At 40.8% G+C, this 18,869-nt stretch overlaps 1 protein-coding gene across 4 annotated transcripts in view; it reads right to left on the bottom strand.

Annotated features, from left to right (window-relative positions):
- Ccar1 (cell division cycle and apoptosis regulator 1) overlaps positions 1-5,650 on the bottom strand; it is a 51,043-nt gene extending 45,393 nt beyond the window's left edge. For 3 of the 4 annotated variants that reach the window (XM_026394615.2, XM_026394617.2, XM_077798304.1), the window contains exons 1-2: positions 5,573-5,650; positions 4,284-4,406 (exon numbers count right to left, since the gene is read on the bottom strand). In XM_026394615.2, coding sequence (XP_026250400.1) covers positions 4,284-4,356 — 73 coding nt within the window. In that variant the 5' untranslated portion in view covers positions 4,357-4,406; positions 5,573-5,650. Of the gene's footprint in view, positions 1-4,283; positions 4,407-5,566 lie in introns of all 4 variants that reach the window. The other variant, XM_026394616.2, reaches the window with a different exon arrangement.
- Positions 5,651-18,869: the final 13,219 nt, after the last annotated feature.

Below are 18,869 nucleotides of genomic sequence, written 5' to 3'. Positions count from 1 at the left end.
AGTCAGGCATGCCAGTAATCCCAGCTACCTAGGAGGCTAAGGCAGGTGGATCACAAATTCAAGGCCAGCCTGAGCAATTTAGTGAGAACCTGCTTCAAAATAAAAGGCTGGGGATGTAACTCAGAGGTAGAGCATCCCTGGATTCAGTACCCAGTACAAAAAAAAAAAAAGGAGTTCGAACTAAATATAAGTAAATAGAAGACAATAGAGGCTGGAGTTGTGGCTCAGCAGTAGAGCACTCACCTAGCACTTTCGAGGCACCAGGTTCGAGCCTCAGCACTACATAAAAATAAATTAATTAATTAAAGGTATTGTGTCAACTACAACTATAAAATTAAAAAATAAATAGAGGGGGCTGGGGATGTGGCTCAAGCGGTAGCGTGCTCGCCTGGCATGCGTGCGGCCCGGGTTTGATCCTCAGCACCACATACAAAGATGTTATGTCCGCCGAAAACTAAAAAATAAATATTAAAAATTCTCTCTCTCTAAAAATAAAATAAAATAAAAATAAATAGAGGACAATAAAGACTATTTCCTCAAGACAGAGAAAAAGAGCTTTGTGACTAAAGAATTGATGTTAAACACTGACTGAAGAGTAGGATATAAAGGTTTAGGAAAGGAATAAAAGGACCTGAAAAAGTTAGATAAGAGACTTTGGAATGGAAACTTTAAATTAAGTGCAGTAAACGGGATAAATCTAATACTGATCAAATTATCCAAATACTGCATTGGTCCTAAATGTAGGATGGAGGAATAATTCAAGACATTTTTAAAAAGGGGAAAAGTCAGGCAGACCAGGCTGTACATGCCTATAATCCCAGGGACTTACGAGGCTGAGGATCAACAGCTTGAGGCCAACCTGTATAACCCTGCAAGATCCTGTCTCAAAAACTAATAAGGAGGGGCTGGGATTGTGGCTCAGCGGCAGAGCACTTGCCTAGCATGTATGAGGTGCTGGGTTCGATCCTCAGCACCACATAAAAATAAAAGTATTGTGTCCAACTAAAAAAAAGATATTTAAAAAAAAAAAAAAAAAAACCAAAACAAAAAAAAAACTAATAAGGAGGGCTGGGGATGTGGCTCAAGCGGTAGCGCGCTCGCCTGGCATGCGTGCGGCCCAGGTTCGATCCTCAGCACCACATACCAACAAAGATGTTGTGTCCGCCGAGAACTAAAAAATACATATTAAAAAATTCTCTCTCTCTCCTCTCTCATTCTCTCTTTAAAAACACACACACACACGCACAAAAAAAAAAAAAAAACTAATAAGGGCCTGTAGCTCAGTGGTAGATAGCCCTTGGATTCAATGGGTTAATCCCCAGAACTAAAAAAAAAAGTTTGATATCTTTGAGATGGGGGTTAAAGGAAAAGAAAATTAAAGATGACATATGATGACACTCAGGAATTACTGACTCCTGAACTCAATAGGCTCAGTATTAAAGCTAAACAGCAACAATTCAAAGCTTCAATTTTGCACTTTCAGCAATAAACTGCTGACAAGCAGGCTTTCACTAACATGTTTAACATTATTTACATGTCTCATCTGTATAAATGCATTATGTGTAAATGCATTAAAAATTTCAGCCACTTTTTAAACAACAGTATAAATGCAAATTAACCGTCTCATAAAATAAAATGCTGGGCTGAGGTAGTGGCTCAGTGGTAGCGTGCTCACCTAGTATGTTCAAGGCCCTGGGTTCAATATTTAACACCACATAAAAATGCGTAAAATAAAGGTATTGTGTCCAACTAACTAAAAAATAAATATTGAAAAAAAATTAAATGCTAAAACCAAGCCTGGTAGCCCATGACAATAAACCTAGCTACACAAGAGGATGGAAAATTGGAAGGCCTTAGCAACTTCAGGAGACCCTGTTTCAAAATAAAACAAAACAAAAAAAGAGTTGGGGCTGAGTGTGGTGGCCTAAGAATGTCATCCCAGCACTCCAGGAGGCTGAGACAAAAGGACCCAAATTCAAAGACAGCATGAGCAATTTATCAAGGCCCTAAGCAACTTAGCCATACCTTGTCCCTAAATAAAAAAAGGGCTGGCTAAGTGCCCCTGGGTTCAACCCCTATATCAAAAAAAAAAAAAAAAGAGTTGGGGATGTAGCTCAGTGGAAAAGCACTTGTCAAGCATTTGTGAGGGCTATTGGTTCAATACTAAATACCACAAAAGAAAAAGTTGAACAATTCTTTTTTGTATGATTTGCATGGTCACCAATTTGACACTGGACTCAGATAGTGATATTGCTGGCATATGGTTGCTCTGAACTACCTCACCAACCCTAAGCCATATCTTTTTCTTTTAATTTCAATACTAGAGATTGAAGCCAAGGCCTTGTACGTGCTAGGTACCACTCCACCTGAGTCATAGCTGCAGTCTTCATCTTAATGAGACAGGGTCTTGCTAAGTTGCTCAATGGCCCAGCTAGGTTTAAGAGTGTGTCAACTACTTGGCTTGTATTTCAAGACAGTGTTTCACTAAGTTGCCCAGGCTACCCTCAAATTTACAATCATCCTGCCTCCACCTCAGGAGTAGCTGGGATTACAGCTATGTGTATTCCTTTCTTCCTTTCTTTCTTTGGTACTGGTGATTGAACTCAAGGATGTGGGAGACACATCCCCAGCCGTTTTTTATTTATTTTGAGACAGGATCTCACTAAGTTGCCTAGGGCCTCTCTAAATTGCTCAGGCTGGCCTCAAACTTGTGATCCTTCTTCTCCAGTCTCCAATCACTGGGATTACAGGCATGCACTAGCATGCCCAGCTATGTGTATTTCTTTAATACAGTAAAATTGGCACTATTATTCAAGAAGTCTCAATTTAATTTCAATATCTTGTTGAAATTAAAAAAAAAAAAAAAAAAAAAAACCTCTAGCAGTGGCACATGCCTGATATCCCAGCTACTTGGGAAGGTTGAGGTGAGTGTGGGAGACCCCAATCTCAACAAAAAGAAAGAAAATATCAAATATTCTGGAAGTAGTCCAAAATATGGCAACTAGAATCTAGATATTTTATTCAAAACAATATTATTATAGAGTTTCACTAGTACCTATTTACAGGCTTTTTAGAAGAAAGCTAGCATAGATACTTAATAATAATAAAGAAAATAACTTGCTTATTTACTGAAGTGATGATATAGCAGCAAAAATTTAGACTCTGAAAAATTGTGATTGATGATATTTCCAAGAATTTCCATAAATAATTTCATGTACCACATATTTTATAGAATCTCCATTTACAAAATTCTATTATTTATGTTGAGTCTTTATTGTCAAATCTGAAAAGAGAATACCTATATATTACTGAATGTCTCTAAAAAAAGTTGTATAAACTTTGTTATCTCCTTTGTTCCATCCATCTTTAAATAAAAACAAAGGTCTATGACATACATTCAAATGATCACAACGTAAATGTAAATAGCTATAGACAATATAATTCTATAATAACAGCTATTTTTATTTGAATCCAAAACAAAACATGCAGCATAAGTCAGCTAAGGGCTGGAGATGGGCTATAGTCTTATGAGAGTTTGTCTATCATGTAGGAAGCCCTGGGTTTGCTTCCCAGCACCATTAAAAAGAAAAAAAAGTCAGGGGCTGGGGCTCAGTGTAGTAGAACGCTTGCCTAGCATGTTTTAGGCACTGGATTCGATTCTCAGCACCACATATAAATAAATGAAATAAAGGTCCAAATAAAATAACACCAACTTTATTTAAAAAAAAAAAAAGTCAGCTAAAACAGTGTATTAAAGAATGAGAGCATAACACATGCTTCTGGACACACAGTAGTTGATACTAACTGATTTCACCAAATCTAAGTCACTTCTTAGCCAGGCATGGCAGCACGTTTGTAAACCCAGTGGTTCAGGAAGTTGAGGCAGGAGATCACAAGTCTGAAGCAAGCTTGAGCAAGAGCAACTTGGTGAGACCCTCAACAAGTGACAAGGGAGATCCTGTCTCCCAAAAAAAAAAGGGGGGGGGGGTTTCGAATGTATCTCCTTGGTAGAGCTCCCCTGAGTTCAACCCTGAAAGGGCGGGGTGGGGGGGGGCAGGGGGAAGAAATGATCCACAGCACTGCAAAACAAAACAAAACCTATAAAACTGTCCAAAATGCAAATCACTTTTTTCCCTAGTTAATCTATACATTTTTAAAAGTCTTCACAAATAAATGACACATCACTTACAAACACTTACAAACACATAACCTAACTCGGCTATAACAGGATTCCCCCCAACACCCACACACTCATTTACAGTACATGTGTTCAGCAGTCTGACCTGGCTGTGATACCGCAGTGGCTGTAAACTGAGTAGCCCATGGCGGATTCTTCTGTCCTCCAAACTGAGCCATGATGCAAGGGGTAAAAAAACCTTCACTTGTTTTTCTTCTATAGCAGCAATCTATTAAGAAAGGATCCACGTTTCAAAGTTCAACCAAACTACAAATATCACAATTATTTAAAAGAAATGTTTAAAGTATCAAAGACATCTTCCTAAGTAGAAATAATAACTGCAAGTAGGAAAAGGGCAAATGAACAACACTTCAAATACAGCAAAAACATTTTACATCAACTGGATCACCAAAGTACCCTTATTTTAGGGACAGACTTAAAGGGCACTTCTTTCTGTGACTATAAACCGTCACATTTAAACAGAAGACAATCTGCTCTATCCACCAGATTATTAACAAGAAGTTCACAACTCCATATTCACAGGATATCTAGCCTTCGTGTTTCTTTGGGCGATGGAGTTGGAGATTGGGGCCAAAGTGATGGTGAAATCAATAACGGAAAACTGGACGAGACCCCGAACAAAGGTACTTATCATCAAAATAACGAACATCTCTAATTTCTCTGGTATGGAATTAACTAGGACCTCCTTTGCCCTCGACTTCCTCTCCCTCGTGTGGAAAGGCAGTTGAGCTAACCGATGCCCCTCAAAGAACCAATGCGAAGACCCCACTCCCGCCAAAGACAAGTCAGAAAATGCGATCATCTCCGCCCGCACATCGCCCGGGCGCGGCGATTCTGACGGGCCAGGGCTCTGCCATCTTCCTCCGGCCCCAGCTCCTCGCGGGCCGCAGACGGCGGAAGGCGGAACCCACCGCCCCACAACACTGGGTTAAGCGCCAACACGGGGACACTCAAAGAGTTCAGGCCTCCTTAAGTCCAGGGCACGACGGAGAAAGCCTCCATCCCCAAACCCACGCCACGGGGAGCCCCCCACCCCCGCCCCGGGCTTCGAAGCTAAAGCCGCAGCAGCTCCGGAGAGGGGGACGGCGGACTGCAGCCGGTAGGACCAAGGCTGAGGGGCGCTGGGTACACCTGAGGGGCGACCGGGAAAGAGCGAGGCGGTGGGGGAGGGGCGGGCAGCACAGGGCCTGGTCCGACCGGCACAAAAGGGACCGCGTCCCTCCCGCCCCAGTCCCACAAGAGCCCCACGGTCGCCGGCCTGGGGCCTCCGCGCCACCAAAACGAAGCCTCCCGGCCCTTCCGCTATAGGACAGATGTTAAGAACCCCGGGCGGCCGCCCACCGCGCTCCAATCAAGCGCTGACCAGACCTTCACCTGAGTCGGGTCCCGACTAACACCGAAGCCATTTCAAAACCCGTCAGCCTTATGCGCATGCGCCAACCTCCCCCTCTCGCTCCTCACCGCCTCCTTCCCAATTTCCCAGAGGAACCACGCTTACGGCTTGACGTCCTACGTACGCGCTCTCCGACTCGCCCCGCATAGGCTAGCCCTTTTGACTGCGCTGCTAGAACGAGAACGCGGTGAAGAAGGGTTACCTTGGCTCAGCTTAACAATGAGCGGGCTACGTCTGTGCGCTATCTCTGAGGCAGAGGCTGACCAGAGCGGGTGGAAGGAAAGAATTCGCGGTCACGTGATCCGAGGAGGGCCGACGCCATTTTATGATTTTTCTTTTTCCTTTTTTTTTTTAAAAACAGTACATTTGGTTGGAGGAATGGGTATGTTCTGTGACGTCTCAACTCTTTTTTTTCATTGAGGTAAATTTCACTTAACATACTGAATGGACTTTTTTTCTTTTCTTTGAGAGAGGGTCTTCTATGTTGCTCAGGCTGGTCCCAAACTGCTGGGCTTAAGCGGTCCTCCTGCCTCAGCCTCCAGAGTTGGGACCACAGTCAGGTTCGCGCCAATGCGCCAAGATGGACTATTTTAAAGTGTACAATTTAATGGCCTTTAGTGTGTTCATAGGTTGTGCCACCATGACCACTGCTATTATTAAATCTTTTCATCACCCAAATAAGAAACCTACACCTATTAACCAGTCACTCCCTGTCGTGAGTGAGCTATGTCATTTACATAGACAAAACACGTTAGGTGTATTTCCACAGTGTCACAATTTAGTGAATAACAATAAATTCACAGGTTACACTGTTTTCATCAGTGTCAGTTCACTGAATACCTGTGGATCACCTGATGGTCATAAGCCAAACAATCAGGTTTCTTTACAACAATCTTTTAATTTTTAAAAAAATGTAGTTTTGTATGGACAGAATGCTTTTTTTTCATTTTTTAAATTTTTATATGGTGCTAAATATGGAACCCAGTGCCTCACACATGCTAGGCAAGCGCTCTGCCACTGAGCTACAGCCCCGGCCCCAAGTCTTAATTTTTAATAGCTGAAATACTCAAGTCACACACTTTACACTAGACTAAAAAAGGCTTAAAGCAGCTGCAGGTGTTCTGAGACTGAACTAAGAGCAAAGACAGAAAGCAGATAGTCACTGTAGGGGGTCAGAAGATTAAGGACCAGGCCCAGCAGGTGGCATAGGCCTTTAATCCCAGCAGTTTAGAAGGCTGAAACAGAAGAATCCCAAATTCAAGGCCAGCCTCAACAATATAGCAAGGCCCTAAACAATTTAGCAAGATTTTCTTATTTTGCTGGCCATTTTATTGTTTCATCTGTTACATCTACTACCCCTAGTTGCCATCACTGCTACCATCAATTAAAGAAAATCTACAATTGCCACACACTGTGTTAAGTACTCTAGACATAAGAATGGAACCAAGTAATAGTTCTGCAAGCTGATTTTATAGCTGAACATAAAACATAAAAAGGGCTGGAGATGTTGCTCAGTGGTTAAGTGCCCCTGGGTTCAGTCCCTGGTAACAAAATAAATAAATAAATAAATAAAATATTAAGGACCAGTTCACTGGATACAGTGGCACAAGCCTGTAATCCCAGTTGCTCAGGAGGCTGAGACTGGGTTAAAAGCCAGCCTTAGCAATGGCAAGACACTAAGAAACTCAGTGAGACCCTGTCTCTAAATAAAATACAAAATAGGGCTGAGGGCCTGGGGTTGTGGCTCAGATGTAGAGCGCTTACCTAGTAAGTGTGAGGCCCTGGGTTCCATCCTCAGCACCACAGAAAAGTAAATAAATAAAATGACCCTATTGTATCTAACTAAATATATATAGATAGATATAGAGATAGAGCTGTGGCTCAGTGCCTGAGTACCCCTGGGTTCAATCTCTTGTACAAACCCCCCCCACCAAAAAAAATATTAAGGACTAGCTTAAGAATTTGTTCAGGGGCTGGGGATGTGGCTCAAGCGGTAGCACGCTCGCCTGGCTCGCCTGTAATGCCTGCGGCCCCGGCTTCGATCCTCAGTACCACATACAAACAAAGATGTTGTGTCCGCCAAAAACTAAAAAATAAATATTAAAAAAAAAAAAAAGAAGAATTTGTTCAGGGTGTAGAGCTGTCAAAGCATAGGACCAAGGTGTGGTCAGACCACAGTTTCAGAGTGTCAGCTTGGTGTGGGCCATGGGCAGGAGAAACCACACAGTGCTATAACCTGAGGACCAATATTCAGAAGATTGTGGTGTGGTGATCTTCCTGGGCAAGGCTCATGATATTGAAAAGGTGAAGGAGTCAGGGTACTGAAATGACCAGTCTCAGGGTGCTACTCCTTTTATGGGGCCTCAGGTAGGAGGGCTGCTTCATACAGTGGTCTGATGTGTTCCATATGCTCATGGGCCTGGTTTTTCTGATATGAGTTTGATATGTTGTGTATTCATGTGCTGCTGATTAATTCAGTCAATTCAAAGGTGGTCATTTTTATTAGTAGGATTTATTTATTGGTTTATACTTTATGCCTGTGCAAGGCAGATGGTGGTTGTTTGCTTGTACAAGCAAGGTATGGAGTCATTCCACCTAAACACTTAGAAGTGGAGTAACTTATGGCAAACTACTGCTTTACAAAATGGAATAACTCAAATTTTGGCATAGTCTGAAAACTACTGGTCTATATACATCATAGATAACTTTGAGGAGAGCCCAGTTTGCTCTCTTTACCCTCTAACTCCAATCATCAAAACTCTGATCACCACTAATCTTTTTCTCTTCAATGGCCCATCCTAGACATATAAGTAGAATCTGCAATGTGTGGCCTTTTGTGTGTTTGGGTTCTTTGACTTAGTATATAATTTTCAAATTTTGACCATGTAGTAGCATTATCAATTTTTCTTTAAATCATAAATATTATTCGTTCTTGGGCTGGGGCTGTAGCTCAGTGGCAAAGCATCTGCCTTGCATGTGTGAGCGACTGGGTTCAATCCTCAGCGCCACATAAAAGTAAAGTTACTGTGTCCATCTACAACTAAAAAAATAATTTAAAAAATATTACTTGTTATTTTATATTTTATTTTTCCACATTTAAGCAGTGGTGTGTGTGTGTGTGTGTGTGTGTGTGGTGTGTGAGAGAGAGAAAGAAAGAGTGTGTGTGTGTTGCTAATAATTAACACAGGCCTCACACAAGCTGGGCAAGCTTTTTTTTTAATATTTAATATTTATTTTTTAGTTTTCGGCAGACACATCTTTGTTTGTATGTGGTGCTGAGGATAAAACCTGGGCCGCACACATGCCAGGTGAGCGCGCTACGGCTTGAGCCACATCCCCAGCCCAAGCTGGGCAAGCTTTATCCACTGAGTTACAACCCCATCCTCCAGATTTAAGGAAACTATTTCCACTAGCTATGTATATTTTACAGTAATTTAGTAAAGTATGCCTCTGTGAGTCAAAGATGGAACAAACTTTTTGTCCCTACTTATCCCCTCTAGACTGCAGAAACTATTGAATATTCTTATTTTCATGGCAATATAATAGTTTGCACAAATTTAATGAGAAGATGTTTTTGTAATAGGACACAATTATTGCTTATATTTCCAAGCTTTTGACTCAAATATCATATTTTCAGATATTACCAGGCAACATTAAAGAACTAAGGTTGAGCCGGGCACAGTGATGCATGCCTGTAATCCCAACGGCTCGGAAAGCTGAGGCATGAGGATCCTGAGTTCAAACAAAGTCAGCTTCGGGGCTGGAGATGTGGCTCAAGCGGTAGCGCGCTCGCCTGGCATGCGTGCGGCCCGGGTTCGATCCTCAGCACCACATACAAACAAAGATGTTGTGTCCGCCAATAATTAAAAAAAATAAATAAATATTAGAAAATTATCTCTCTCTCAAACAAAGTGAGCCTCAGCAACTCAGTGAGACCCTATCTCTAAATACTCTCTAAATAAAATACAAAGTAGGGCTGGGGATATGGCTCAGTGGTTGAGTGCCCCTGAGTTCAATCCCTGGTACAAACAAACAAATAACAACAACAACAAAAAAACAACTAAGGTTGATCATATGGAGCCAATAAAGCTTCCTGGAAGGATACTAGCCTGGTACCTCATACCTGGGACCGCATATGGTCCCTCTCTGGTTATTGTATGGTAAGGAATGTCACTTAAGGAATGTCGTTTAAGATCCTTTGTGACTTATGATACTTTTTGCCTCTGGAGAAGGGAATAATTCACCCAACTTATAAATATTTCATGCAAAATCTGATGGCTAGTCTTTGACTTGACTTCCTAGTCTCTATGGGTGTTAAATGTGTAATCTGCTAGACATGGTAGTGCATAAATATAGTCCATACTACTCAGGAAGCTGAGCCAGGAGGACTACTTGAGCCTAACCTGGCAAACATAGTGAAATCCTGTCAAAAACACAAAGGTACAATCTGAGGGGTTGGGGATAGCTCATTGATACATCCTATACTTAGCTCAAGATTCTGTCCTCAGTACAACCACCACCAAAAAAAAAAAAAAAAAACTACAGTCTAATACTCTTTATCAAAAGTTTCTGCAAGCTGGCATACTGGCACATTCCTATAATCCCAATGGAATGGGAGTTGGGAGGCTGAGGCAGGAGGATTGCAGGTTCAAAGCCAGCCTCAGCAATTTAGCAAGGTGCCAAGCAACTCAGTGAGACCCTATCTCTAAATAAAATATGCAAAAGGGCTGGAGATGTGGCTCAGTGGTTAAGTCCCCTGAGTTCAATCTTCAGTACAAAAAAAAAAAAAAAGTTTCTGCAAGGGCTGGGATTGTACTTCAGTGACAGAACACAGAGTTCAAAGCTAGCATGTGTGAGGGACTGGGTTCTATCCTTAGCAGCACATAGAAATAAACTATCCTTAGCAACACATAGAAATAAACAAGGACTGGGGATATAGCTCAGTTGGTAGAGTGTTTGTCTCACATATACAAGGCCCTGGGTTCAATCTCCAGCACCACACCAAAAAATAATAGATAAATAAACGAATAAAATAAAGATATTCTAGCCGGGCGTGGTGGCACACACCTGTAATCCCAGTGGCTCAGGGGCAGGAGGATTTCGAGTTCAAAGCCACCCTCAGTAAAAGTGAGGCGCTAAGCAACTCAGTGAGACCCTGTCTCTAAATAAAATACAAAATAGGGCTGGGGATGTGGCCGAGTAGTTGGGTGCCCTGAGTTAAATGCCTAGTACCAATAAATAAATAAATGAATAAATAAATAAAGGTATTTTATCCATCTACAACTACAAAAAGAATTTTAAATAAAAAGCAGGTCTGGTAGAGTGCTTGCCTCACATGCACAAGGCCCTGGGTTTGATTCCCCGGCAACACACACACACATACACACACACACACACACACACACACAAAACCAGTTTCTTCGAAACAAACTTTGAAGTGATCAAGTGAGAATGCTAATGCCATCCTTAAGTCCAGAATCCTGAAATGTCCCTGACTGCCCTCTAGACTCTTAAATTGAACTTCCAGCTGAGTGTGGTGGCACATGCCTTGTAATCCCAGCAGGATTACAAGGCAGGAGGCAGGAGGATAGCGAGTTCAAAGCCAGCCTAGGGCTGGGGATGTGGTTTAATAGTCAAGTACCCTGGAGTTCAATCCCTTATAACCGCACCCCCCCCCAAAAAAAATGGGCTTCCAACTGCTAATCTTTGTTTTTCTTTCTTTCATAGAAATTCCCCCTATGAGTACCTGCTGCTAGCACAGGCTTGTAATCTCAGCTACTCAGGTAGTTGAGGCAAGAGGACCACAAGTTCAGGCCAGCCCAGGCAATTTAGGGAGACCTTGTCTCAAAATAAAGAAAGGCTATGGATGGGGCTCAGGAGTGTGTGAGCCCATGAATTCAATTCCAAATACCCCCCCAAACATAACACACAAAAAGCCTGCTTCTAGCACTATTCAACAAATATCTTCCTCTACTACCAAATCCCAATTCAGTGTTATTTATTAGTCTTTTAATTATTATTTTGATTTTTAATTTTTTTGCAATACTGAGAATTGAATCCAGAGGTGCTATACCATTTAGCTACATTCCTAGCCACTTTTATTTTTTTATTTTGACAGGGTCTTACTAAGTTACTCAGACTGGTCATGAACTTGCAAACCTCTTGCCTCAGCCTCCCCAGATCCTGGGATTAAAGGAGTGCACCACTGCACCTGGCTTTTGTCTGACCTCTTTTCAATTGTTTTTGGCATATACTGTACCTAGGAATGGGTTGTCTCAAATGGGTTGTCTCTGAATCATATGATGATTCTGTATTTAATTTGTTGAGTAACTGACAAATTATATTTACTGTGATTACCCTATTTATATTCCTGCAAGAAATGTTCCATGTTCTTACCAACCTTTATTATTTTATTTCTTTCTTCTTTTTAAAAATAAATAGAAATCTTCATGGGTATGAAGTGAAATGTCATAGCAGTTTTGATTTGTAGCTCCCTTATGAAATGACTAAAGATGTTGAGCACAATTTCATGTGTTTATTGGCCATTTGTACATCTTCCTTGGAGAAATTTCTATTCAAGTCCTTTGTTCTCCCCTTCCCCATGTTTTGGCAAATCTTTTTTTTTTTTTTTAATATCTTTAGTTGTAGATGGCAACAACACTTTTATTTAATTAATTAATTTATTTTTTATATTTATTTTTTAGTTTTTAGGTGGACAGAATATCTTTATTTTATTTTTATGTGGCTGAGAATCGAACCCAGTGCCTCACGCATGCTAGGAGCCACATCCCAGCCCCTATTTACTTATTTTTTATGTGATACTGAGGTTCAAACCCAGTGCCTTACATATGCTAGGCAAGTGCTCTACCACCAAGCCACAACCCCAGCCCCCTAGCAAATATTTTGATTGTAATAAAAAATATATGTATGGGCTGGAGTTATGGCTCAGTGGCAGAGCATTGCCCAGCATGTGGGAGTCACTGCGATTGATCCTTAGAACCACATAAAAATAAACAAATAAAATAAATGATGCTATCCAGCTACAACTCTACAACTACAAATAATTTTTTTAATGATTTCAACTCTTTAAAATATATGTTGGGGCTGAGGATGTGGCTCAAGCAGTAGTGTGCTCACCTGGCATGCGCAGGGCGCTGGGTTCAATCCTCAGCACCACATACAAATAAAATAAAGATGTTGTGTCCACCGAAAACTAAAAAATAAATATTAAAAAATTCTCCCCCCCCCCTTTAAAAAATATGTAGCATAAAATTTACAATTTTCGCCATTTTTTAGAACACAATTTAGTGGCATTGAATATATTCACACTGTTGTGAAACCATTATTCCTTTCTCCAATTTAAAATTGGTTGGTTGGCCAGGTGCAGTGGCACATGCCTATAAAGTAAATAAAATAAAATAAAATAAATAAATAAAAGTGTTGTGGCTATCTACATCTGGGAGACTGAGACAGGAGGATGGCGAATTCAAAGCTACCCTCAGCAGCGGTGAGGTGCTAAGCAACTCAGTAAGACCCTGTCTCTAAATAAAATTCAAAATAGGGCTGGGGATGTGGCTCAGAGGTTAAGTGCCCCTGAGTTCAACAACAACAACAAAAAATTGGTTGGTTGTATTCTTGTTATACTGTTTTCTTTTTGTTTGACGGGAGACTCACTATGTTGCCTAGGTTAGCTTTGAACTTGAGATCCTTCTTCGTCAGCTTCCTGATGAGCTGGAAGTACAGGCATGCACCACAGGTGCTCAATATGATTTTATTTGTTAATTTGTACATTACCATATTGGGAATTAAACCTAGGGGCACTTTGCCACTAGGCTGCATTCCCAGCATTTAAAAAATTTGAATGAGTATCACTAAATTGCTGCTATCACTAAATTTTAATCGCAATCCTTCTGCCTCATCCACCATCCCATGGTCCCCCATACCCCCATCCTCATGCCCCCAACCTCACCTTCCCATCCCCACACCCCCTCCTCCTTCCCTACCCTTTCACCCCCTCCCCCACACCCCTTTCCCCCATCTAGGTTGTTTCTGTAGTTTAGCTATTGTGAATTGAACTGCTATAACATCTATATGCCTGTGTCAGTGTATTATGCTGAATTTAACTCTTTTAGATATATACCAAGAAGTGGTATGACTGGGTAAAATGGTGGTTCCATTCCTAGTTGTTTTGGTGGATTTTTGCGGGGTGTGTACTGAACTATAATCCTCCTGTCTCAGCCTGCAGAGCTGCTGGGATTACAGGTGTGCACCACCACAACTGGCTGTTACTTTTATTCTTGATAGTTGCCATTCTGACTGGAGTGAGGTACAATCTCAGTGTACCTTTAATTTGCATTTCTCTAATTAATAGAGACATTGAACATTTTTTTCAGTCTCAGCTACTTTGCCAGGAGAATCATAAGTTGAGGTCCCCACCTCAGTGACTCTCTGCTCAAGATAAAATTTTTAAAAAAAGAAGAGTGGGAATATGGAGATATAACTCAGAGGTATAATGTTCCTGGTACAGAAAAAGAAAAGAGTAGCTCAGTGGTAGAGAGCCATTGAATTCAGTTTTCAGACACACGGGTGCGCACGATTGCACGATTGCTATAAAGATATAGATTAATTTAGGATAATTGTCATCCTTGAATCCTAATATGAATTTTTTTTAGAGAGAGAATTTAATATTTATTTTTTAGTTTTTGGTGGACACAACATCTTTATTTGTATGTGGTGCTGAGGATCGAACCCAGCGCTGCACCCATGCCAGGCGAGCATACTACCACTTGAGCCACATCCCCAGCCCCCTAATATGAATTTTATTTTAATTTTTAGTCCAAGTGGGGCATGGTGGCACATGCTTGTAATTCCAGCTGTTTGGGAGGCTCATGAGATCAAAAACAGCCTCAGCTACTTAGAGGTTCTAAGCAACTCAGTGAGACCCTGTGTCTAAATATCTAAATAAAAATATAAAAAGAGCTGGGGATGTGGCTTAGTGGTAAACGCCCCTGGGTTCAATCCCTGGTACCAAAAACAAACAAACAAAAAACAACTATTAAGCTTTTACTCCAAGCTGAAGAAATTGGATTTATTGATAATATTTGTTACTATTACTATCATCAATATTATTACTGATTGCTCGCCAAGCACATGCAAGGCCCTAGGTTCTATTCACAGCACCACATAAAAATTAATAAATAAAATAAAGATATTGTACCCAACTACAACTAAAAAAAATAACTAAATATAAACAAAGTAATGTGTGAGAATAAATTATACTTCATGTATGTCAAAATACACTCTACTGTCATGTATATCTAAAAAGAACAAATTAAAAAAAAAGTAATGTGTGTGACAGGACATGACAACCATGTCATGATATTATTTTTGCACTCCTTTGGATGAAACCCAGAACCTCCCCAACACTAAGGAACTCTACCGGGGCTGGGGATGTGGCTCAAGCGGTAGCGCGCTCGCCTGGCATGCGTGCGACCTGGGTTCGATCCTCAGCACCACATACCAACAAAGATGTTGTGTCCGCCGAGAACTAGAAAATAAATATTAAAAAAATTCTCTCTCTCTCTCCTCTCTCACTCTCTCTATTAGAGCCCTAATAACCAGAATATATAAAGAACTCAAAAAATTAGACAATAAGATAACAAATAACCCAATCAATAAATGGGCCAAGGACCTGAACAGACACTTCTCAGAGGAGGACATACAATCAATCAACAAGTACATGAAAAAATGCTCACCATCGCTAGCAGTCAGAGAAATGCAAATCAAAACTACCCTAAGATACCATCTCACTCCAGTAAGACTGGCAGCCATTAGGAAGTCAAACAACAATAAGTGCTGGAGAGGATGCGGGGAAAAGGGCACTCTTGTTCATTGCTGGTGGGACTGCAAATTGGTGCAGCCAATCTGGAAAGCAGTATGGAGATTTCTCGGAAAGCTGGGAATGGAACCACCATTTGACCCAGCTATTCCCCTTCTAGGTCTATTCCCTAAAGCCCTAACAAGAGCATGCTACAGGGACACTGCTACATCGATGTTCATAGCAGCTCAATTCACGATAGCAAGACTGTGGAACCAGCCTAGATGCCCTTCAATAGATGAATGGATAAAAAAAATGTGGCATTTATACACTATGGAGTATTACTCTGCATTAAAAAATGACAAAATCATAGAATTTGGAGGGAAATGGATGGCATTAGAGCAGATTATGCTAAGTGAAGCTAGTCAATATTTAAAAAACAAATACCAAATGACTCCTTTGATATAAGGGGAGTAAACAAGGACAGGGTAGGGACGAAGAGCTTGAGAAGAAGATTTACATTAAACAGGGATGAGAGGTGGGAGGGAAAGGGAGTGAGAAGGGAAATTGCATGGAAATGGAAGGCGATCCTCAGGGTTATACAAAATATCATACAAGAGGAAAGGAGGGGTAAGACAAGTTAATACAAATGGAAGAAATGATTTACAGTAGAAGGGGTAGAGAGAGAAAAGGGGAGGGGAGGGGAGGGGGGATAGTAGAGAATAGGACAGACAGCAGAATACATCAGAATCTAGAAAGGCAATATGTCAATCAATGGAAGGGAAACTGATGTGATACAGCAATCTGTATACGGGGTAAAAGCGGGAGTTCATAATCCACTTGAATCAAACCGTGTAATATGATGTATTAAGAACTATGTAATGTTATGAACGACCAATAAAAAAAAAAAAAAAAAAGGGCTGGGGATGTGGCTCAAGCGGTAGCGCACTCGCCTCGCATGCGTGCGGCCCAGGTTCGATCCTCAGCACCACATACCAACAAAGATGTTGTGTTTGCCGAGAACTAGAAAATAAATATTAAAAATTCTCTCTCTCTCTCTCTCTCTCCTCTCTCACTCTCCCTTAAAAAAAAAAAAATATTGGCATGGTGTCTTTAAAAAAAAAAAAAAAGGAACTCTACCACTGAGGTATGACCCCAGGCCTATTCTAATACTTTTAGAACTTTTTTTTTTTTTGGTACTGAGGATTGAACTCAGTAGCACCTGACCACTGAGTTACATCTCCAGCCCTATTTTTGTATTTTATTTAGAGACAGGATCTCACTGAGTAGCTCAGCACCTTTTGCTGAGCTCCCTTTGAACTCTGGATCCTCCTGCCTCAGGCTCCTGAGCTGCTGGGATTTCAGGCATGTGCCACTGTACCCAGCCTCATTTTTCTTTTTTTTTAAGTTTATTTTTTTTTTAGAGAGAGAGAGAGAGAGAGAGAGAGAGAGAATTTTTTAATATTTATTTTTTAGTTCTCGGCAGACACAACATCTTTGCCTGTATGTGGTGCTGAGGATCGAACCCGGGCCGCATGCATGCCAGGCGAGCATGCTACCGCTTGAGACACATCCCCAGCCCCCTCATTTTTCTTAATCATGGCACATAGCACTGGCCATGATGGTCTGGTTATCTCATGATCTCTAGGTTGTCTATCAACATCATCAAACTGAAAGATAATGTTTGAGCTCGGCACAGTGCTGCAGGCCTGTAATCCCAATGACTAAAGACTGTGGCAGGAGGATCACAAAGTTCAAAGTTTCAGTAATTTAGTGAGCCCCTTGCAAAAAATAAATAAATAGGGCTGGGGATATAGCACAGTGGTAGAGCAAACCTGGGTTCAATCCCCAGTACCATTAAGAAAGAAATTTTTAAAAATATATAAATAAAGTCCTTGAGAAGGAAAAATGGGGCAGAAACCAATGTCCATCGATGAATTAGCCCTTTTATTTTTTATTTGGTGGAAAGACATCTTCATTGTAATAATAAGAAGAGAGGTGCAGATTGGGGTTGGTTTTTAAATGAGCAGGTAAAAGGAGAGGATTTTAATCTATGATTTCTGCTTCCTCTCTGAGAAAAAATATAGTCAACGTTTGTGAAGAAATAAGATTCAGAGATGTACAAAGACCAAATGAATTAGAGAAATTGTGCTGGTGGTAGTCCAAATGACATTGGGATTGTGACTTTTTAAAAAATGAGAATTAGGACTCTACCAACATGCCATAGGAACTTTGGACACTCTAGCCGCAGTAGGTGGGAAGGCATCACGTCATGTGTTAAATGATTCTGCTGTTTTCACCTATGAATATATGGAATCAATAGCCTGTCTCTAAGCAAGCAAGGCCTAGGCTGATCTATTCCCAAAAAAATACTTGGAAAAAGAAAAAATATAACATTTTCCTCAGGTTTTATATATTATGTCATGAAAATTTTGGCATACTGATGACTTTGTATTATTCTGTTAAAGAATAGTGTCTTGGGTGGGATGCGGTGGCACATACCTGTAATCCCAGTGGCTCAGGAGACTGAGATAGGAGGATCACAAGTTGAAAGCCAAGCTCAGCAACTTAGTGAGGCCTAAGCAATTTAGCAGACCCTGTCTAAATAAAACATTTTAAAAAAAAGAATGGATATGTGGCTCAGTTGTTAAGGGACCCTGGGTTCAATCCCTGGTGGGAATGTGACTCAGTTGATAAAGTCTCTGGTACCAACAAAACAAAACAACAAAAATGAATAGACTGATCTTCCAGTGGTCCAAATAAAAGAAAGCTGACTCTTTTCTCTCTCTGCCCCATCCCCCAAACAGGAAGAAAGGAAAGGAGAAAAGAAACTTGCATATCATTATCAGTATTGAACATTAAAAAAAAAAAGAGCCATTTTTTAAGACAGACAGAATGCTTTTATTTTATTATTTGATTTTTTATATTTTTATGTGGTGCTGAGAATCAAACCCAATGTCTAACGCATGCTAGATAAGCACTCTACTACACCCCAGCCCCCAAAAGGCCATCTTAAAGTGACTGTAGTGATCAAGTCACCTCACAAAGCAGTTCCCTAAGATATGGGGAAGGGATAGTGGAGGGAAATAGAGATTAAGAGCCTCAACTGTACAGCGACTGGGATTACAGGTGTATGCTACCGCATCCCACACAAGACACTCTATTCCTTAACAGAATAATACAAAGTCATCAGTATGCCAAAATTTTCATGACAAAATATATAAAACGTGAGGAAACTGTTATATTTTTTTCTTTCCAAGTATTTCTTGGGAATAGATCAGCCAGAACTTGCTACTCCATGCTTGCTTAGATCCTGTTAATCACTGTGGCAGGCTGAGCAGATGAAATCGTTTTTACTCTGTGTACTTCTTCTTCTTCTTTTTTTTTTTTAATATTTTTTAGTTCTAGTGGGACACAATAACTTTATTTTCATGTGGTGCTGAGGATCAAATCCACTGCCT

The sequence above is a fragment of the Urocitellus parryii genome, chromosome 5, assembly GCF_045843805.1.
Source record: "Urocitellus parryii isolate mUroPar1 chromosome 5, mUroPar1.hap1, whole genome shotgun sequence".
Classification (NCBI taxonomy): Eukaryota; Metazoa; Chordata; class Mammalia; order Rodentia; family Sciuridae; genus Urocitellus; species Urocitellus parryii.
This window is presented reverse-complemented; position numbering and strand designations above follow the sequence as displayed.